The 21,675-nt window shown below is 46.8% G+C and overlaps 2 protein-coding genes across 2 annotated transcripts; both read left to right on the top strand.

Annotated features, from left to right (window-relative positions):
* The first annotated feature begins 8 nt into the window (after positions 1–8).
* COQ7 (coenzyme Q7, hydroxylase) lies at positions 9–4,132 on the top strand. The gene is made up of 6 exons (XM_030285294.4): positions 9–152; positions 280–467; positions 856–970; positions 1,082–1,221; positions 2,747–2,815; positions 3,555–4,132. The coding sequence occupies exons 1-6, from the start codon at positions 104–106 to the stop codon at positions 3,630–3,632; spliced, it is 639 nt and encodes a 212-aa protein (XP_030141154.4). The 5' UTR covers positions 9–103; the 3' UTR covers positions 3,633–4,132.
* A 15,419-nt stretch (positions 4,133–19,551) lies between these two features.
* Positions 19,552–21,326, top strand: ITPRIPL2 (ITPRIP like 2; the record flags this gene model as incomplete). The annotated part of the gene is made up of 1 exon (XM_072935791.1): positions 19,552–21,326. A coding segment is annotated over one exon (1,710 nt), but the record flags the coding sequence as incomplete, so codon positions are not given.
* Between the last annotated feature and the right edge of the window lie 349 nt (positions 21,327–21,675).

The following is a 21,675-nucleotide window of genomic DNA, read 5'->3' as shown; positions in this document are numbered from 1 at the left end:
CCGCCCTTGGTTCCCATGGCAACGGGCTTTGATTGACAGCGGCGCGGAGCCAATGGGAATGGCGGCAGGCGGCGCGCGGGGATGACGAAGGAGGCTCAGCGCGATGGCGGCGGCCGCGGCGCTGCGGTGCTCGCTGCTGCTGCTGCGGGCGGGTACGGCCCCGGCTCCGCTCTCCTCTCCTCTCCCTGCCTCCCTCAGACCCGGGGCCGCCGCCCGGGGCCGCCTCAGGGGGGGAGCGGGGCGGCGGCGGAGCGCGCGTCACCTTTGTGTGTCCCGCAGGTGCGCGGGCCGCGCCCGGCGGAGGGTCCCTCAGGCTGAGCAGCGGCCGGGCGGCGCGGGGGGACATCAACAAGCCCGTCATAGACCGCATCCTGCGCGTGGACCATGCGGGCGAGTTCGGGGCCAACCGCATCTACGCGGGGCAGATGGCCGTGCTGGGCAGGTCCAGCGTGGGACCCCTCATCCAGGTGAGCCCTGCTTCGTTCGCCTGTGATTGCAGCGGCCGGCTGACGCTGAAAGTTCGCAGCCTTCACGACAAGGTTTTTTCTGGTTTTTTTTCCTTTCTTTCTTCTTTTTTTTTTTTTTTTTTGTTTGTTTGTTTGGTTTTTGCTGCACTTGCTGTAGTGTTGTTCTATTTTGCAAATGTTTTTATGTTACCTTTTTATAACTGTCCTCTCTGTCCTTTTTATAACAACCTGCACCTGCCTTTCTCCACCATTCCTTTTCTGTGATGTTACAGTATTGCCTCAGTGATCCCAGAATACATGGCCTGAGTTGTTTTGGTTTTTATTAGTTTCATTGGAAATGTTTGCCTGTTGTGGCTTTATGCTCTTCTGTAATCTGGCTCTTTTGCAGCAAATGTGGAATCAAGAAAAAGACCACCTGAAAAAGTTCAATGAGCTCATGGTTGCATATAGAGTTCGACCTACTGTTTTATTGCCTTTCTGGAACGTAGCAGGTTTTGTTTTAGGTGAGTTTGGATAATTACAATTATTGTTGTTTTGTGAAGCCTTCAGTTGTGTTAAATTATTTGTTTTGCTTCAGATTTCATTGTATTTATGTGTCTGGTACTCAATCCCAGGGGCTGGAAGTGCTTTGCTTGGCAAGAAGGGTGCAATGGCTTGCACAGTGGCTGTGGAAGAGAGTATATCAGAGCACTACAACAACCAGATCCGAACTCTGATAGAAGAGGATCCAGAAAAGTACAAAGAACTATTGCAGGTATTTAACAATGACTTAAAAGTAGTTTAAGAAATTAATTGAATTATTTGATGTGATTTAGTCTTTTAAGAATAATATGCCTTTAGAACTTACAGTGGATCTTCTTGTTCTGTCACTTAGAATGCTGAAGTCAACAGAGACTATTAAAAGGATGCTTTTTCCTTCAGCAGCACTAAATTGATCAAGCACCAAAATTAAAACATATGTTGGATTATCTTCATCATGCTTTCAGTAATGCATTGCATTCTTTTCAAGTGGGAGAATTATGCTTTAAGTTTGATTAATTGCAATTGAAAGGAAGGGTCTAGAGGGGAAACAAAAGGAGGAAATATTGATTGCACAGTAGCTGTGTTGCCTTCCTCTGAAGACATTTCAAGTACCTTCACGTGCTCCTTAACCTGTAGGGTCCAGAGCTGCTCAGGGTGAGCTGAGGTGACCCCCTCTCCAGCCCCTCTTCCCATGCTGTGTTTGACACACCCCAGGGTGGGGTTTGCCCTCCTGGCACTGCTGCCAGCCAGCACCCTGTTCATGTTCTAGTCCTGGATACTCTCAGTGTGTAAGGAGCTGATGTTTGTCAGCTCTGTGAGAAAATAATTTCCCAAGCATTTTAGATATTCAACTGGGACACATTCCCATAAGGTGGATGTGGGAGATTGAGCTGATTCCACAGCTGTTTCCAGCAGGTGGAACTGGTTCTTTTCCAGCCTTGCTGGCTACCGGTGTGTTCAGCTGTGCATAGTGTAACATGTAGCAGAGTCTGATTATTCCAATGTATCCCTTTGTTACGGAAATTGTCTCTGAAGCAACCAGTGATGCTGAGGTGCACCAGGGAAATACCACCCCTGAAGATAATGATATCATGAAATAGATAGAGATGGCACAGAATAGAGAAAAATACAGGCAGTGAGTTTATTCACAAGCCAGTATGAGGTGAACTGGGAGGGACACCAAAAGCAATGCAAACCTTTGGGCAGGGACAGTGCCCAGGTGTCTGTAAGTGATGAGCTCTTCATTAAGCCTGCTCATCTGCAGGCATTGCAGGGGAAAATCCTCTAAACATTTTTGTCCCAGCTGAAAAATTAGAAAACAAACAGTTGTTCTTTAGAGTATGCTAGAATGGACAAAAAAACCTGGTTAGCTTACAGGGGAACACCCTTACTGATTGGCAAGGCAGGGACCTTAATTCCTGTATTCAAATTGTCAGAATAATCTGGGGGTGTGAAACTAGTCAGTCTTAAGAATTATTATGGCTATAAGTTTTTTTGAAACAGTGAAAAAATAGTGATGTATTAATTAAATAGCAGTTTGAACTTAAAGACTTCTTTGGAGACCACTAGAAAAACTGCAGGTTAGGGGAATGCTGTAAATAATTCTTTTCTTGCTGAATTGGAGGTTCAGATCTTTGAGGAGTTTTTGAGAGACCCTAGCTTGCCATGGTGCACATCACGGATGACAGCAGTTAGTTTTGTGTACTGGCTGCCTTGATTTCTCTGCAAAGCAGGCTCAGTAGCTGCTGGTTTTACAGGTAATAAAGCAATTCCGGGATGATGAGCAGGAGCACCACGACATTGGGCTTGAGCACGATGCAGAAGCTGTGAGTAGAATGTTGAGTAACTGATGCTGTCAGTGAGGATGTGGATGTGCTGCTCTTCACTTAGAAATTGGGATGTGATTCTTTGTAGTACTTATAGATTCCATCCTTACTTAGAGATTTGGATGTGGTTTTTGAGAAGCAGAAAATAAGGCTCATGATATTCTTTCCCAAAGATACATAAAAGAATGTCCTGCATGTTTTAACTTTCATTTTTCTAGAACAGAACTAAATCTGTTGGAATTTATGTCAAGTGTTAAAAGTGTTTTGATTTTTTTCCTAAGAGGTGTCCTCTACAAATTTTTAGATTTTCGTTTAATTTCAGTTTAAAATAAATATTTTTGAAAATAAGAATGTCAGCTGCTATCCATACAGTGCTGGAAACTGGAGGCATCATCTTATTAGGAAGTGTGAAATGCTGAACTAAATTCTGTGCTCCCTTGGATACTGTATGGGGAATATGTGACTTCTCTCCTATTATTTCTCTTGACTTACATTTGTGAATGTTCTGAATAGTTGATAAAGATAGTTATAAACATAAATAGTTGAGGGCATATTCTGAAAAGTTGATTTTAATTTCGTTTTCTCTAGGATAGATTAGACTGCAAATACAGGTGGGGTTTTCTTGGCATGCGTGTGTTTTTACTTTTGATTTTTTTAATAGTGCTTACTGTTCATTATCACAGTCTGGTTCAAGCAAAACACTTCAGTAAATGTATTTAATCTTTTGTTCTTTTTACAGGCACCAGCTTATTCTGTTTTGAAGACAGCCATACAACTTGGATGCAAAGTTGCAATATTTTTATCAGAAAGAATTTAGTTAGATTTTTTTATAATAGCTGTGGCAATAAACTGTGACACAAAAGCATATAGAAATTGTGGAAGACTCAGCTGTTTTATTCAGCCTTTTAAAATTTTCTGCACTAAGCACTTGATTCAGCCATCCTTTGTCACATTGAGTCCCTATTTTAAAAGTATCTGTATTAAAGTCATTTGAGCTAAATGTGAATAAAGGTGGCAGAATTGAGTCTGTGTGAACTAAACCTCCCTATTCAGAGACTGTTCACAAGGTGGCAGCACAATATGTATATACATGGTTTATATATACAATATTTGTGTATGGATGCACACACAAAAATGATAAATACATTCTCTGTTGCCTTAAAATATATGTGTACTTGAAATAAGCTGGAGCAGCTAATTTTAAAATAGTTAATACAGACCAAAAATAATATTTTTTTTCTATTTCCAGGATGAGGGAAGTAATAGGAAGTATTTATTTTCAGTCCATCTTGAATAAAAATTGTTATTATAAGACCAGTTTTGCATAAAGACTTCTTTCTGTTTTGGGGTGGGCTTTTTGTCAGGCACAGTTCTGAATTCTTTAAATAGAATTTTACTTACTATGGTTTTTTGTTGTTGTTGTGGTGGGGATATTTCTGTTTGGTATTTTCTTGGGTTTGTTTGGTTTGCAGGTTTTTTTTACCTGAGCATGTAAGGAATTGATCCCTGTCATAAAACAGGTGGAGAGAGCAATTTGGAGCACTGTGGAATTGCATTCAATATTCTATTAGAGCTTTCAAGCTTATCTTACTTTGCTTCAGACAGCATTTAATCCAGGTACATCTGAGCTTGCCTTTTTTAGTAGCTCTGTTAGTGTTTGTGGGTACTGATTGTATTTTGACATTAAAGGTTTCTTAAAGAGGATTATTTACCCTTTTTCTATGGAGGAGCTTAGGCAGAAGGAATCTTAATATAGAGAAATTCCTATTCTGTGTGATTTTGTTATGTGTGTCACTTGGTATGTTCTTTAAAATTAGTATCTCTCAAACTGTTGCAAGTGTCACCTTGTTAGACTCAAACTACTGATGTTATTTACTTTGTTCAATCAAAGTAGCATTTGGTTCTCTGTGACTGGTTTGGAATAACGTGACCCAAGGAACTCAAAGCTACATCACAGATTCTCAGGGACTGCAGAATCAGAAGATAACTCTGAGGGAGTCTCATTTTACTGCCCCAGCCCCAGACAGTTGTGAGCAGTGTGTGTAAAAACTCAAGTTTGCTGAAGCTCCATCCTATTACACAAATGCAATGTCTTCCCTAATTTGATCATTTCTCTGAACAGAAATTATATCTAGCAGATTTCATGCCTTAATTTCTCAAAAGTATAAAATATGCATGTGGACAATTCCCAGGTAACTTGTAGGAGAGAGGAATGAGCACAAAAGAATGATTAGCTGAAGTGGTTAGACGGGTAATAAGTGGTACTGGAAGCTTGTGCAGTTGTGTGAGTCACGGGCTTTAATAATTGAGTAAAAGAAGGAAAAAAGCTTGCTTGATGAATAGTCCATTGTAAAGTCTTTCATACCAGGGGCAGCATGGGATGGCATCTTTTATAAGTCCATTATTACAGGGGAGAGAGGGCAGGGCATGGTGTATTTTCACTCAAAACTGCATGTACAGTGTGGTCTTGTGACATAAACTGGAAACTGAGCCAGACAGTTCCTGGTCTCTTAGCCATTACATCAGGGTTTAAAGCTGAACAAGGCATCTGTGGGGGTTTTCAGCAGAGCTGGTACTCAGCTGAAGCCTTGTATTCTCCAGGGCTGTGGTTGCAGGGATTCTCTGAAGATGTCTGTGGTGTTCTGCAGTGGTGGGATTGGCTGGTGACAGACATGCTCATGTGATTGTCCAAGATTTGGGTGGCCCCTGAAACCATTACACACTGCTCACTGGGGGCAACAGCTTTTAAGAGACAATCTCATGTTAAATATATTTCATTTGGCTGAGGGCTGGGACCATCAAATACCAAGAAATTGCCATGTGAGGCCTGTGTTTGGTCATATCTGCTGTAATTGAAAGTGCTCATAGAGAGTTCTTTGTCCTCAGCAGCTGAACACATCCTGCACGTTTGAGAAGGGTGTCAGACAGTAACACTGTCTCCAGCTGCAAGCATGAAAAGTGAATTGAGAAATCAAATCTGCTTTATGCTCCTGAGCAGGACTTGTTTGTTCTTTAATGGAGCAACAGATTTCTACCCATCCATTAAAGTGTGGGTGGGCTGTTCTGCCACTTCCAAAGCTTGTGCACTTTCCTGCTCACTGGCAGTTTACTCTTTTTTTGTTGTTCTTCTACAAAGAAAATGGAGTTGCTTTTCATTTTTCTCATGGAAAAGGGACTTTTTTTGTTTCAAAATCTGAAAAAGGTTTTTAAAGACTAAAAAAAAAAGTGGTAAAAGCTTACAAAAGAACAAGAAGTGCTTAGTGCTGTACAATTCTATTGTACAGCTGCTGCAAGGCTATAGTTATTTTATGTTGAGGCAGAACTAAACTGAGTAATACCAGCCATCCCAGCAGGGGTTAATGGCAGGCAGAGGCCAAAGTATATAGCTTTTACAAGTCTGTTATCATAGTAATCCTCAATGAACTCTGGTTGTGTTGACAGAGGAAGGGGAGCTTGGATCAGAGAAAGGCTGTGAAACATTGCATTTTCAGAACAGGCAGTGGGGAAGATGACTGGGTCTTCACTGTGCCTTTGAGTTCTGTGGCTTCCTTGTAAATGACAAAATACACACAGAATTTGAGTTTTATAATATACAGTGGGATGAAATCCTCATAGCAATGAGGTCTCATGGTAAGCAGGGCTTGATCTCAGTTTGCTCCTGTAGAAGCAGTTGCACCTCTCAGTGAGGAGGAGCAGCAGTACCCATCCCTGTGTGTGCAGGGCTCTAGGGCTGGTACCTGCTCTGTGAACAGCATCTCACCTCGTGCTGGTTTCTTCTGTAGGCAGGGCTGGGGACGACCTGGCCCCTATTCTCCAAAGCTGCTCCGAGTCAGAGATGAAGGTGATGATGGTGCTGGGAGGGCAGTGGCAGATGGTGCAGTGCCTGTGCTGAGCACTGGGGCTGTTCTGGAGCAGGATCTCTGCACTGTCTGTGGGCACTGCAGAAGGCACGTGTGATGTGCAGCTCTGGCTGTGCCAGGACACGTTTCAGCAGCAGGCAGGCAGAAATCAAATCCCGTGGCTGGGATTAATGAGGTGATGCTGCCACAAGCTGAACAGACTTTTGTCAAGGGCATGTAGTGATAGGACAAGGGTTTATGGCTTTACATTGATAGAGGGCAGGTTTAGATTAGATAGAAGAAAGAAATTCTTCCCTGTGAGGGTGGTGAGGCCCTGGCACGGGTTTTCAGGGAAGCTGTGGCTGCCCCATCCCGGGACTGTCCAAGGCTGGGTTGGACGGGGCTGTTGAAAGGTGTCCCTTCCCATGGCAGAGGGCTGTGGAATGGGCTAAAGTCCAACCCAACCCACTCTATGATTCTGTGATTTATGATGCAAATTATGTAAAATGAGAGTCATAGGATTGTTTGGCAGGCAGCTAAATTGTTGTCTGGGTTGGGCTTCATTTTTGTCTGTAGTAAATCTGTGTGGCTTACCTGAGCAGACAGACCGAGACTTGTGATCAGCTGAGGATGTGCCAGACAGTCCCTGTGCTGGGGATGACAAGGATTCTACATCTCTATTTGTTCTTAGTATTACAGGAGTTATTTAATCTATACGCATGTGCCTTGTAATTTGACTTTAGGGAAGACATAATTTCAAATGGCAGTCATTGTTTGTCACTAGCTTTGAAGTTGTGGCATGTCACTTGCATTGAATTCTGCACATATTTTTTAGCTTGGGAGACTTAAAGGGCTGAGGCAAAAATATTGGCCAGTTTAAAGGAGGAATGTGTGTTACAAGAGAGGAGATTGTTTAAAGGCATTGCCATTTTTCTGTTTGTTACTTCAGTTGTCATTGTGTCTGATAGGGAAAATCTGAATGGATTTAGGGGAATGACAGCAGCTTTGTAGTTTTACTTCCAGAGTGGCAGAACTTAGCTTGTGTTGGAGAACACTTGCTGGTTCTCTTTTTTAGAGTTGTGGGGCTAATCTAATATTGAGTAAATGCATTAACAGTTTCATTTCAGTGGGTAATGTATTTCTAAAAGCTTCACTGTGTTAGAATGAAAATTCCAGTTGTTGTGAGGTGCTTTCAATAAATGCAGCCTCCTGCTTACTTTATATTTGAGAACTACCACCTTATGCTAGAGTTTTGCAGAGCAGGGGAGTGGTATCTCTGTGTGCAGAAATTCAGCTTATGGCAGCAGCAGTGTGTTAGCATGCAAATTAATACACCTATGCTGATATTTTAAAAAGTGGTGATTTTTTTGATTCTGAAGGTCTGTATCTCACCAACTCTGGCCATGGCACTGCCTTTACTTGTCCTTATTCTTAGCTGGAAGTAAATGATGATCTGATGGAACTCCAGGAGTCGTGCAGTGTTACTTGGAAAGGAGCTCTGGAGGTCATCTTGTCCAGCCTCCTGCTGGACCCAGGACTGTGGCCAGCACTAAAGCAGGTCAGCTGTGATTTTTTTCCAGACAGGTGATGAAAACCTCCAAGGACAGAAATTTCACAGCCTCTGTGGTCAGCCTGGTCTGGTCCTGCATTATCCTACCAGTGGCACTTCTTTTTCTGATACCTTTCCTGGACCTTCCAAGACTGTCACTGTTGCTGCTTGTTATGTCATGTAGCATCATGGAGAAGAGTTTGCCTCCAGTATCTTGGTAAATACCCTTTGAGTAGTTTTAGGCAACTATTAGATCATTCAGATTAGCTGTCCTTGCAATGCCTGGTTCCTGAACTGGCACATAGGAAAGGAGGAGATGTATCTGATGACCATTGTGACAGTCTCACTGTCTGCTTAAGACTTCAGGCTTCATATACCTTCTCTCCTTGCAGGTATTTTCCACCCAATTGTTTGAATGTTGGTGATTTGTTTTTCAGTGTTACTTGTGCCTAGGACAGATGGATTTATTGATTTTATGGTACAGGTGGACATGTGTAGTCCAAGATATTAATGAAAGCAAGTCATACATACAGTGGGTGGTTTTCATATTTAAAATACCTTCTCTGGACTGTAATAAAAAGATTATTTCTGGCACTAAAAGTGCTTTTCTGTTTTCTCTGTGGCTACTAGCCAGCCATCTGCCTGGGCTGCCCAGGTCAGAGCATAGGCAGCAGTGGGTGAGGGGGGTTTGAATTTTCTTGCAGTTCACTTTGAAGACAAGCTCTGCCAGCAGTGTTTTAGCAAGCTGTCAAGAATTTTCCCAAGCATGTGGCTTGAGGGCACCTGTATAGTCAGAGGCTGCTAACTGTATGTAAATGGATAAAATGTTTAGTGGAGTAAAAAGCCTTTGCTTATAGATGCAGACAGACGTGCAGTGTCAAGGCAGATGACTCAGTCCTGTTGATCTTTGTTGCTATCTCTGCATTAAAGTGAACTTCCTTTTTAAGCAGTAGCTTATGTCTAATTTAGGGCTGTGTCTCATCTTGCTGATGATAAATTGTTTTCTCCCTCCTGTGGGGCACAGCCATGTTCCTACCAGGTCTGTGGCAGAAATACACTGGAAATACACTTTGAGAGGAGCTAAATCTCCCTTGTGTCTCTATGATTGTCCTAACCATATAGCACTTCTGGTATGTGAAAATGTGCTGACCTTTCTTCTTTTGAGTTGGGTTTTATCCAGCAAAAGAACAACAGCAGGATTTAAAATTACTGGTGAGATTATTCTGCAAGTGTAGCTTAATGGCTTGATTGCAGCCCTAACCTGGAAAGGTAACTGCTAGTGACAGATGAGGAGCTGTCTTCCACATATCGTCTTGTCAGCTCTCATTGTTCTGACTTTGGCAGGAAAAATGCTGTTTACTTGAATACTTTGAAGGTGGTTGAAAGATGACTTTAGACATGGTTGAAATGTGATTTTTAAAAAATTAATAACTGTCCGCTTTTCAATTCCTCTCACCCAAATATCTCAGCAGTACTTGCTAATAAGAAATAATTATCTCTCAATTTTAAGTGACACAAATGCTATTGTTTACACAAAATGTGAGAATCTTGTAAGACGTGTTGCATATGCTTGGAGGGATAATGCAGGAAAATCAGTTCTGCCTTCTCAGGGGGCCAAGCCTTGCAGAGGAAGATGACAGATACATGTGTTTGTATACAGACTCTAGAGCTGGCTGTGTTTGCTTATCGTTTGTCATGAATGCAGGGACTCGCAGCACAGAGCACTGGTTCAGCATAAGCTGGAACATATGGTCCTCTCCAGCAGATGTGACACAAATTCCAGCACTCACTGGATCTTTCAGGCTGATGACCAGCAAGAAGATTTATCCTGGTAAGATGGAATATTCTTGAAGCTTTCCTGTGGGTTGCTGCTCCATTTAGGATTTTTCCTTGGATAGGGCAGAAAAAGTATGGCCTGGTTTTCAGTTTGTATTGCAGTTCACAGCTGCTGAAGCATGGGCTCATGCTACCTGGACTCATCTGATACATTGCTTGGACATGATGTTGCAAACTCCTGGGATAAAAATACTTACATTAACCTATTGCTTTGGAATAAGCTGATAGTTCATTCTTTCTTTCCAACTGACTCATCATTCTCCACAAACTTGGTATTCAAACAGAAATAATTCACCAGACCCAGTGGTGAAAGCCCTGTGTGTTGTTTTCTTTGATTTTCCAACTAAAAAGAAAATTCATGGTTGTATTCTTCCCTCTTTTTACCTCCCCATGCTTACCAAAATACACGTGATACTCCTACAGCCTTTGCTTTTAGATGATGTGTTATGACACCCTCCATGTGTCACCTAGAACTGACCTGTAGTGAGTTAGAAATAATCAGCAGAACTCTTAACACATTTGTCTTTCTGATTTATTAAAAAAACCTCAAAAAAGCTAACCCCCAACAGCCTAATTATCCCAGCCAAGAGCAACTAATAGAACAAATTACACACATGACCTGCATGTCTTATGAAAACTGCATAAAACCAAGAGAAGTTTGCAGAGATTTCCTAGAGAATATTCATCCACATTGTAAAACCAGTGATAAATTTTCCTGCATCTGGCAAATATTATGCCATACTCTGCTCTTACTCAATGTTCACCCTGTTCATCTTAGGCAACACTTTCTCATTCCTGAGTTCTCTCACATACCAAGATATTAATCTGCTTCTCATACAGTCAATGAGCTGAAGTTGCTGCAGCACACCAGCATGGACTTGATTCAGTATCTGGTTTTGTTTCCTTTCTTTTGTTGTTGTTAAGGAGGAAGAATCCAAAGTGCATCAAAGTCCATTTGGTGTTTGGAGATTCACTCATGCCCTTACTTAGCACCTCTGTGTTTAGATTTGCATGCTCTGAGGTTTTAGAAGTCACAGCCACTACCCATCTGTATTTGGCTTAAATCAAACAACTTCTTAAATGAACTTTAGGTGTTTCATTTTTCTTTGCATTTTTGGACATAAGTTGGGTCTGATTTTCCTTGGGCTTTGCTTTCTTTGGCTTCTAAAATAATTTTATAAGGTGTTGCTTACTTGAATCACATGGCCATTGGCAAGTCCAGCTGTGCCCCTTGCCCAGCAATGCCTTTCTTCAGGGAGCTACACACACAATCAGAATCTGCTCCAAAGGTAACAAATTACATGTGGAAGCATTATATGACAATTGGCTGTCATTATTGATGGGTTGGTGGCAGTATCTGTGCAAATACATATCAGTGTGTGCTTCTTCACCATACAGCTCTTCTGTGGGTGATGTGCCTTTCACTCAGAGCCTGCTCACAGAGATCAGTGCTGCTGTGGCCTGAGCCACGTTTGGGGTGGACTCCACTGCACCTGGAGAGCTGACAGGGGGCCAGGTGGTGGCTGGAACACACTGTAGTTGGAGCCATTTGCATTTAGGAGGGCTGGCAAGACCCTTTTACTGGCCCCATCTTCAGGTCTGCTGGGTGCTCTCCACTCTTGTAGCAAGCAGAGAGCACACAGGTGTATTTATGTCTGTCCTGGACTCGAAGCCTTCCAGCCCTTCCTGGTGAGCTGGTGACAAAGGGTGAGTGTGCACTGCTGAGCAGGAGCTGGGCTTCCCTGGAGCAGAGGAGAGGTGGTTCCATGGTGTCCCAATGACCTGCAAGCATGACTGGAGGCCAGGAGAGGACAGCCTGTCTGCCTCTGGGCTTCCACATAGTGGGCCACTGTCTGTTCAGGTATGTTTTGAGCTGGATGCCTTGCCTTTTGCTGATGGATGAGGACAAGCACTAAAACTAAGTTATGCCTGTTTCTACTCCCTGTCTTTGATCAATGGAGAGGCTGTAAATGGACTTGTTGCCTGGCTGTTTTGAGACATACCTATTTTTTGTAATATTCATCTACTTGGGGAACTAAATAAAGAGAAATATATTCAGTGAAGCACTCAATCATCATTAATAATTCATTGTTCTCTAATGTATTTAGGAGTGATATTTAAAATATATTTATTTGGCTTATAATTCATAAACCTGTCAAAAAATTGATCTAGGAAGAGGGTTTATTATTTATTCCAGAGCCAAAGGCTAAAGTGCTGAAATTGTGTGAACTGAAATATTTTAGCAAGATCGGATACAGACCTTAGTATTTCATACTTAAATGACTAAAAATATTCCCACAGAGATGAGCTGTTGAAGATGTGCTCCCCTCAGAGCACATCCCAGAAAAGATGTAGCCACAGCAGAGCACAAGATATGGGCATTTCAAGTGTGTAACTTCCAATATCAAAGTGCTCTTGGAGAGAGCTTGAAATTTGTGCAGCCTGAGGCAGCTCTCCCCAAGCCTCTGTCATCTGTCATGCTGTGGCAGGAGGCAGAGCAGAGAGATGTAGGGGAAAACACGTTAATATGAGGACAGTGTTGTGTCATTTAAAGAGATTCAATCTGAGCAGAAGCTTGGTTTTGGGTAGGTTCAGTTCTTTGTTTTTCAGTCCACGCCTTTCATTCTTTGCCCACCACGGATATCCCTTTCCTGTGCTACCCTGGGGATCAGAAAATTATTGCAGGGGTGGCTGGCCATCTGTGCTCTGCAGCACCAAATCCACAGTCCCCAAAGAGGGATCTGCAATGGGCTCAAGTCTTCTGCTGCTCCACACTTTCTTTAACATTTGTGCCCTCCTTCAGTTGCAAGCATGTTCTTCTCTATTCAGCTATAAAGATCCCGTGGGCACTGGTGACCCTCTGGCTAGGGAAGGGGCTGGCTCTGGGCACTGCAACATGAACCCAATGCTGGTTCATGTTTGTAAATGTTAGTAAATGTTTGTAAAGCCCTCAGTGAGGGATTCATTCCCTTGCATGGGTAGGACCTCAGCCAGGTGATGGATGTGTCTGCTCACACATGTGAAATGCTGAGATGGGGAAATAAAACCTTTTACATTCACCATTCTGCTCCCCTGTTTGCAGGTACCACTTCAGGGATAGCAAAGGGAACAGAAGACGGAATGTGTTCTGGAAGTAAAGAAATGGTTCAAACATGAACCAGCCTCTTGCAAAGGCAGTTTGTTCTTGACCTCAGTCTCCCTTAGCAGAGCCTGGGCCATTCCTGTTGTTCCAGTGGGTATGCTTTGCATTTGTATCTATGTGAGAAACTTGTATTTTACAGTTTCAGAGAGTAAATATGATGCCTTCTGAATCATAAATTTTTAAAAAATATATTTAAATTGAATTAGGTAGAACATGAAAGATGCTCCCACCTCTGTTCAAGTGGTTGACACTGTAATAATGAAACCTATGGCACATATGTAAAAATAGCTGTTATTAAATGAACTCATCTGAATGGCCTTAAAGATAGGAATATGCTGCCCTTGCTGCCTTGCAAATGAAGTAATTGTGTTGCTTTGCATTGATCTGTGCAAAGTTTAATCTTAGTTACAGAGACACAGCCTGAGAAACCACTGTGGAGAGATGCTGGGAAGAGATCAAATTTAGCCCTCCTGGTGAGATTTCAGGCTCCATCACTGTACTGCTCATCCCCTCACAGGGCAGCCAAGCAGGTAAAGAATTTACTTTGAACCAGGAAGATTACATGACTGGGGCTGATTTTTAGCCATGATTTCAACAACTCCATGTGCAGACATCTAGACCAGGCACTGTGCTGGAAGCTTTTAATGTCAACTGATGCTGAGCAGTGCTTGCAGCATCCCCCCAGCATCTTTCCACCCAAATTGGGTGGGCCAGAGCAGTGCCCAGGACACTGCCCGCTGTGGGCTGGTGTCACTGGGGTGGTGTTTCCTGATGGAGATAATCCAGCTGGGGATTGCTGCCAGGCTCCGTGTGTGGGTTTGGGTGTGGTGTGAAATCTCCCTGAGCCCAAAGACCTCTGCTCCTATCCCTCTGGGAACGCAGTGAGAAGCAGTGCTGGCTTGGGTCCTTTGATAGTTGGGGTTGCTTTATTTTCTCTGCAGGTCACTTTCCTTTTAAGCCATTAGCTTTCCCCCTCTGTGTCCTTGGCAGGATGAGGTGAGGGTCCAGGACAGGCCTTCCTAGAGCTGCCACTGCCCTCCAGCCCTGCAGAACAGGCGCTGTGAGCCGGAGCATCCGCTTTTCCCACCCTAACTGCCGAGTGCTGATAAACCAGTTTCCCCAGACAGATCCTCCCTCACTCAGGTTTCCTCCCATGCTGTATTTTCCCTCCTTTTCCCTGGGTGGGTGATCCAGCTCAGGCTCATCAGGAGACTGTCAGCTGAGCCAGGATCATCTCATTATTTGGGGCTGTAAACCGACAACAGAGCTTGTTCCCTGTTGTGTGCTTTGCTCTGATCCTGCGAGCTGTATCTCATCGCTTTGTGCCTTAACTTCAACTTTGTAGCTCGCTGCTGCAGGGTATTTGTCAGGCACAAAACCCCTTCTCTAATTTCATGGCAAGCTTAGGGGTGCATAAACCCAAAGCAGAAAGACCCAGTAATGACAGTGACTGGAGGGGACAGGGGCAGCTGCTGCTGCTTTGCTGCTCTTGGAAAGCCACCAGTGACACTGACACAGCCCTGCTGAAACCAGCACAGAGCTGTGGGACAAGCCTGGTGTCTCTTCTCCAGCTGCCTTGCCCTGGTTGTGAAAAACAGAAATGGCACAACCTCAAATTGGTATAATGAAACTGCTACAATCCTCATTTAAAATACTCTGCTTTAATCAGTAAATTAGGGCTCAGCAATGTGATCACTTTTTATTAGTTAAGCAAGTTATGGTGCAAATACACATTTCAGTGACTTACCATTAATTAAGCTAAACTGTTTCAGTCAGTGACTAAATTCACATTTGAACACACTCAAATGTATCCAAGTTAATTAGATCTGTATTAAACTGGTTTTTGTTAAACTGTTTTAACACCAGCACATGCAAGGTTTGTCTCTATGTGATGCTTCTTAAACCTGGGGATTCTACAGTGGAGATCCTCAGACCCACAACATCTGCTGAGCCCTGGGGGTGGCAGGGAAAGGGAAGGGCTGAGGAGGCTCCTGCATGGAAGGTGACACACTGGGGCCTTGGCACTAGCCCAGCGTGACCTCCTCCACTGCCCTGGGACAGTTAGCAGGGCTTGCTGGCTGGAGTGTTTCGATGCAGCACTGGAAGCTGTGACCGCTGTCATTCAAATGTGGATTACATCAAAAACTGAACTTAAAGAGCAAGTGCAAGACTTAGTCTTGATCTTGACCTGGAGAGTTTTCATGTTTCCATTTTCAATGTAAGAAACATTCCCCATCACTGCTGATAACCCTGGTGTATGATGATTGTGTATTTGCACTCTCCTTGCTGAAAGGTGCTTCCTTTTCATGATGCTGTAGTTGGAATTCTTCACATGAACCACTTCAGCTTCATGGAGACCATGGGACAGCAGAGTCCCAGACTCACAGCTCTCACACAGAACTCAGTGTGCAGTGGCACTGATGCAGATGGGCTGGGGTTTCATTCCTGGTTCATTGCTTAGCTGCAAATACATAGGCATGTCTTCCTGAATGCCAGGTAATGGGCAAGTATAAATAAATGCTCTGCTCAAGCAAGTTTCTATGCAAAAAATAATCCTTGGGGGTTTTCAAATGATATGGGATAAACTGGGAATGAACCAGCTGATGCTAGTACTGATCAGCAGCATAGAGCCAGGATATTGTTTTTGATAAGGACAGGATTGGACAAGAGATTGTTGTATGAATTACTCAGGAAGCCATCCTACAGAAAGGAAATCCTGTATTGAGCTGCATGTGGTTTACAGCAACTCAGTCTGCTTGCAGGCTCTCAGATTAAGAAGTACTACACCCTGCTGATAGTTAGTGAGCAAACAGACTGGCAGAGGTGCCAAGCACATACACCCTCTCCTGTTTTCCCATCCCCTGCTGCTGTGTCTGGCAGAGATCTATTAGTCCACAATCAAAAAATGGATTTATGTCTGCCTGATGCTCTTGGTTTGTACTGTAGTTAATAGTATCCCATAAATCTGGAAGTCAGAGGAATAGCAGGCAAAGGATATTTATTTTGATCATGGCATCTCCTTGGCTGGACCATCCAGTGGGCTGTGGTAGATATGTGCTGGTAGCTTTGCTTTCAGAGGAAATAATTAGAAAAGTAATTGCTGGGACGTGAAGCCAAGTGACCAACCATTCAGACTTGTATTGTTTTGCAATCAGTCATTGTACTTTCCTGCTATAGACTGTTTAATAGTGCATTATGAGAAGATGGAGGTATAACCCATTTGCTGTAGAAAAGCAGCTGTACACTACTGGTGCAGGAAGGGATCCCCAGGGACTTCCTCCTGCACCTGCAGTGGACTGTGCAGCTCTGGTTCAGCAGGGCAGATACCAGCCTGGGATAGCTGGGAGGAAGTCTCAGGCTTGTGTCTCAGGTAGATCATAAAAGCACCAGTCAAATATCATCACCTGTCTGTGCCTTCTGTCTCCTCAGGTGCTGTGCTCTGCCTAAGTCTCTGCCAGTGGCTGGTGTACCGGAGCATGAACAGATCAGTCACACAGATGTATGAAATACTGCCAGCTGTGGAGAAACTTTAATGGATGCTCTGACCCACTGCTTTCTTTTCCCTCTGCAAATCTCCCCCAGGGCTATCATGAGCTATTTTTAGCTCAACTTGTTTAAGAATAACATTATTCCTTATTTAGTGAGCAGGATATCCTGTATATGGGACATTCTGGAGCGAGTGTTTAGATAAGATTTAAACAATGGGTGATTTAAACAATGGTAGTAAAAATTGATGTTATGAATTCTCTCTGGTCGCAATTTTGAGGTCATGTTTATTAGCGTACAACCTATTATTTCTCTTGAGTACGCAATTGCTATTAAAAACTTCATAAATCTCAGCACCTCTGGGATGTCTCCTACCTGTGACGTACTCAGCATTTCTCCCAGAGACTCACCCTGTGCTCAGGGAGTCATGAAGCAGCCAAGGTCCCAGAAAACCAGCCACTGGCCATCTTTCATCAGCTCAGGGCTCTACAGATTTCATCTTGCCTCTGGCTGAGGAGGAGAGAAAGGACTAATTTAATTTAAACAGCAGTGGTAAAAAACAGTGCTGTGGATGCATCCTGGTTCTGATGTTAAGGTCACATAATTCGCATTCAGTCTGTTACTCTGCAGCCTGAGAGAGTCTCCCCCAGCACCACCTGGGTGTGTAAAGCACGTGCTGAGCCTGTGATTACACTGCCAGGCCTGGTGTGGCTGGTCACAGCTCTTGGCCAGCTGGCCCTGGGGGCTGTGCCACTGCCTGGGGTGACATCTGCATCTCCTCCAGCCCGTGGGACCCCCGGCTGGCTGGGAAGCTGCAGCTCTGCCCTGTGCACAAGCCCCACGGGGATAACTGCTGTGCTGGTAAGCTCTGGGTCCCCCAGGCATGGAGGGCTGTGCCAGCTCCTGCAGATGCAGCTGTCTGTCTCCTGAGCGTGGCTGTGCAGCTAATCAAATCAACCCTGCGTGAAAAGAGACTGCAGCCTGCCTTGAAAAATCAGAAAATCAGTGTGCCTGAAGCAAGGCCCAAAGGCATGTGAAACATGCTGGGCTTGAGGGTGAAAAAAACCCCACAGGCTAGTAAAAATTGAATGTATGAGCCAAAGGTTCACAGAGTTCAACAATATTTTCCAATAAAAGATCTTGAAGGATCTATTTAATACCAGGACAGCTGTGTTGTTTAAACAGTTTGGAGTTTTGGGGGTGCAGGACAAAGTAAAGTGATGGGTCACAGGCAATAAGGAGAACAATGAATGGTTTTGTCCCCTCACTCAGCCTAGTGAAGAAATATAGGAAAACATGAAACAGGGAGTGGGAAAGAAAGATGGTTTTCATTTCCTGGGTTTTTTTTGCAAGATATGGCTGTTGTGGGATGATATTTCTGAGTAGCAAGGCTATGGACTTAGCTGGCTGGAGCTGTCAGAAAACATGCTTTTGGTTGTAGGACATAGAATATTTTGCTGGCTGAGATGTTGTAAAATTGCCTGCTGTTTCTTGCCTTTACATCTGCTTTATTTTTAATTTTAAAAATCCCCAATCTCCTGATTGTAACTCCAAGAGTCAGAGTTGAAGTGATTAGGACTTCTCTTTGTATCTCTCAAGAGTACTCTTGACTCTCACCCTAGTTTGGTTTCCCATGAATTAATTCAGGCTGCTTGACCTTGGTTACCTAGTTTGCCTTTGTGTGCAGCATCTTGGCTATGCAACATATGCTACTTCCTGTCAGGTATGATTTTTATGTATCTCAAGTCGTATTTTGTTTCATACAAACACAATTACACAACCAAATATTTGTGTGGCGTATCTCTTGGTTCTCTGATCCATTCCTTAGTACAGCATTTGCAGCTTGCTGGGTTCAGTCTCTTGTGTTCAAGCACTGCTTTTCACTTATGTGGAGCCACCCATGGCACTGTGCAGATGCAGCAGCAGGAACTTTATCACCCGAAATTAAACCAAGCCGAATGCTTACAAAGATGGTCCTTAAACTTCAGCAAACAGCTTCAAAACTCTGTAAATATTTATTAAGCAAACAGGAGTTGAGGATGATGACCCTGTCTCCATCAATATTTGAGGCAGTTTAACATACTCCCAGCAAACTATGTGTTTAAAATCTCAAGTATCTGCGCAGATTTAACCTCTGGGGTTATTTAATCTCTTAATTTGTTAATAATTTAGGCATAAGGTAAAAAACCTAAGGCTTTTGAGTGATTCTGTGACTGCAGGCAGCTGCTCGTACGGCTGCAGCCCGTACACCCCCTGGTGCACTGGCAGTGATGGTTTTTCTGCTCCTTTGGCACCGAGACCCTCAGGCAGAGCTGGGAACCGCCTGCAGTGGGCCAGGCCTGTAACACTTAAATTTGAGGAAAAACGTGCAGCGTGGAGCTTGTGACACAACACCGCCGTCCCCTCGTGTGGGGGCACAGAAACTCGCAGCTTCACACCAAAGCACAGGACGCTGCTGCAGGGAGGGGGGCACAGAACCCGACTCTCGTTCTCCTTCGGGCCGGCACGGCAGGGCTGAGGGGCTCTGCCTCCCGGGCGGGAAGGCGGGAAAGCGGCTGATCGGGAAAGCGGCTGATCGGGAAAGCGGCTGATCGGGAAAGCGGCAGCCCGGGAAAGCGGCTGATCGGGAAAGCGCCAGATCGGGAAAGCGGCAGCCCGGGAAAGAGGCTGATCGGGAAAGCGCCAGATCGGGAAAGCGGCTGATCGGGAAAGCGGCAGCCCGGGAAAGAGGCTGATCGGGAAAGCGGCTGATCGCGGCGTAGGGAAACCGCGACCTCGCGGGCGGCGCCGCTCCCCGCCCCGGGCCGGCCCCCGTCGGACAACGCCCCCGGCCCTCGGGCCGCCGCCCGCGGCATTTCCTCTGAGCTCAGCCGGCGGCTGACGCGGGGCCGCGTCCCTCGGAAGAGGAAGCCGGCGGCGGAGCGGCGCGGAGCGGCGGCCGGGCAGGCAGGGCGCGGCGGGGCTCGGGGCAGCGGCGCGGCCCGCGCTGGGGGCGGCCGGGGCGGCGGAGGAGGGGGCCGGCGGGGGCGGGCGCTCCCCGCCCGCGGGGCTGGGCGGCGGCGGCTGCCCCCGCGGCCCGAGCCCCCGCCGCGCCCTGCGCGTCCCCCCGCTCAGCGTGCGGGGCTTGTGGCCGCTGCTGACCGCGCTCTGCACCGCGCTCCTCTGCCTCTTCCAGGCGCTGCGCGGCAGCGCGGCCGGCGAGGGCGCGGGGGGCCCGGAGGAGGCGGCGGCGGAGGCGGCGGGCTCCGGGGTGCCGCTGCTGAAGGGCTCGGCGCTGCTGCTGCTCGGCTGCCTGCTCGCCCGCTGCTGCGGCGCGGCGGGCGGCGGCGCCGGGCGCGGCGGGGCGCGGGGCGCGGCGGGGGCGCGGCGCGGGGCCCTGGAGCGGTTCCACGCGCGGCAGCTGCGGGTGTCGCCGCACGTGCTGGGGCACAGCAAGGCGCACGTGGGGCGGGTGGTGGCCGAGCTGGTGCGCGCCGCCAAGGCGCAGGGGCTGCAGCCCGGCCCGCTGGCTCTCAGCCTGCGCGGGGACTTCGTGCGCATCGGCAGCGCCTACGAGCAGCACAAGGTGCGCAGCCCCGACTGCTTCGATATCCTGGTGCCCCTGCGGCTGCCGCCGCACCTGGAGCCCCAGCCGCGCTGTGCTGACGGGCCGGGGCCGTGCGGCGCCTTCGTCTGCGGCCTGCGGGCGAGGGACGGCTGGACACGACGCTGCCGGCCCTTTGCCGAGGGCTTCTGCGTGGAGCTGCAGGGCCGCAGCCACCTCTCCTCGGGGCTGGTGCTGCGCTGGTTCCAGGGCCATCTGCAGCGGTGCCTGGGAGCCGTGCGGTACCGGCTGCAGGAGCGGTGCCGCGTCAGCCTCTCGGCGTGCCCCGGGCAGCCGCCCACGCTGCACATCCTGCCCTGCTCCGACTACGTCTGCTGCCACATCTCCATGGCCGTGCGCCTCATCCCGGCCGTGCCTCTGGGCGACGCGCTCTACCTCACGGCCCTGCCGCCCGAGGGCCCGCTGGGCCCGCTGGCCCCCGAGGCGCTCTGGGGCCTGAACGCCTCGCGGCAGGAGCAGCGGCTGCTGGCCTGGCTGAAGGAGCAGGCGCCGGCCGCCTCCTGCCACCTCAAGTGCCTGCAGATCCTCAAGGGCCTGCGGGACCTCCGCAGGCACGGCCTGGAGGAGCCCTTCTGCTCCCAGTGGGGCCGGGTGCTCTCCTCCTACGTCCTGAAGACAGCCCTCTTCTCCCTGCTGCTGCAGGGGCCCTTGGAGGCCTGGGACGAGCAGTTCCTGGTGGAGCGGCTGGAGGACCTGGTGCTGTACCTCAGGGACTGCCTGCGCAAGCAGGTGCTGATGGATTTCTTCCTGGGCAACACCAACGTCCCCGAGGCCGTGGCGCTACCCCGGTTCCTCAAGGAAGCAGCCCCCGTGAACTTGCTGTCAGCCTTCGAGGGGCCCACGCTGGACCTGGTGGCCTTCCAGCTGATCAGCACGTGGATCCAGGCCCCGCACATCATCAGGATGTACAGCAGCCCCCGGTACTGGCGCCCCGTGCCCGCCCCGTGCCGCCACATGGCTGAGGCCAGGCGAGAGCCGCAGGGAGAGTGAGCTGGTGACACCACGCCAGGACATCGCACACTCCCAGCTCGCTGTGCTACAAGAGCCTGCATCTGCCTGAGATGAAACGTGCTTCTGTGCTTCTGTTCCTGAGCGGAGAAGAGCGAGCCAAGACTTACTGAAACTGATTCTCATTCTCGTTGGTTGTACGTGGGAAAATTGTGGCATTTCTGGGGAAATGCCTTAGTCCGCAAGCGCTGCCTTCGGTCGATAGTTTGCAAACTAAAAGGCTCAAGCTGACATTTTTAGAAATCCATGTTAGCTTCTTGTCTTAGTGGCAAAATAGAGCTTTTTCTGAGATTTTATGATGCAAAATCCATGTGGGATTTAAAAATTTTCCAAGTGCAAACAGTACCCCTCCCCCATCCATCAGTGTACCAAGATGTTCTTCAAATGTGATAAGCA

This window comes from Taeniopygia guttata, chromosome 14, assembly GCF_048771995.1.
Source record: "Taeniopygia guttata chromosome 14, bTaeGut7.mat, whole genome shotgun sequence".
NCBI classification, from domain to species: Eukaryota; Metazoa; Chordata; class Aves; order Passeriformes; family Estrildidae; genus Taeniopygia; species Taeniopygia guttata.
Note: the sequence above shows the minus strand (reverse complement) of the source record. Positions and strands in the feature narration are given on the sequence as shown.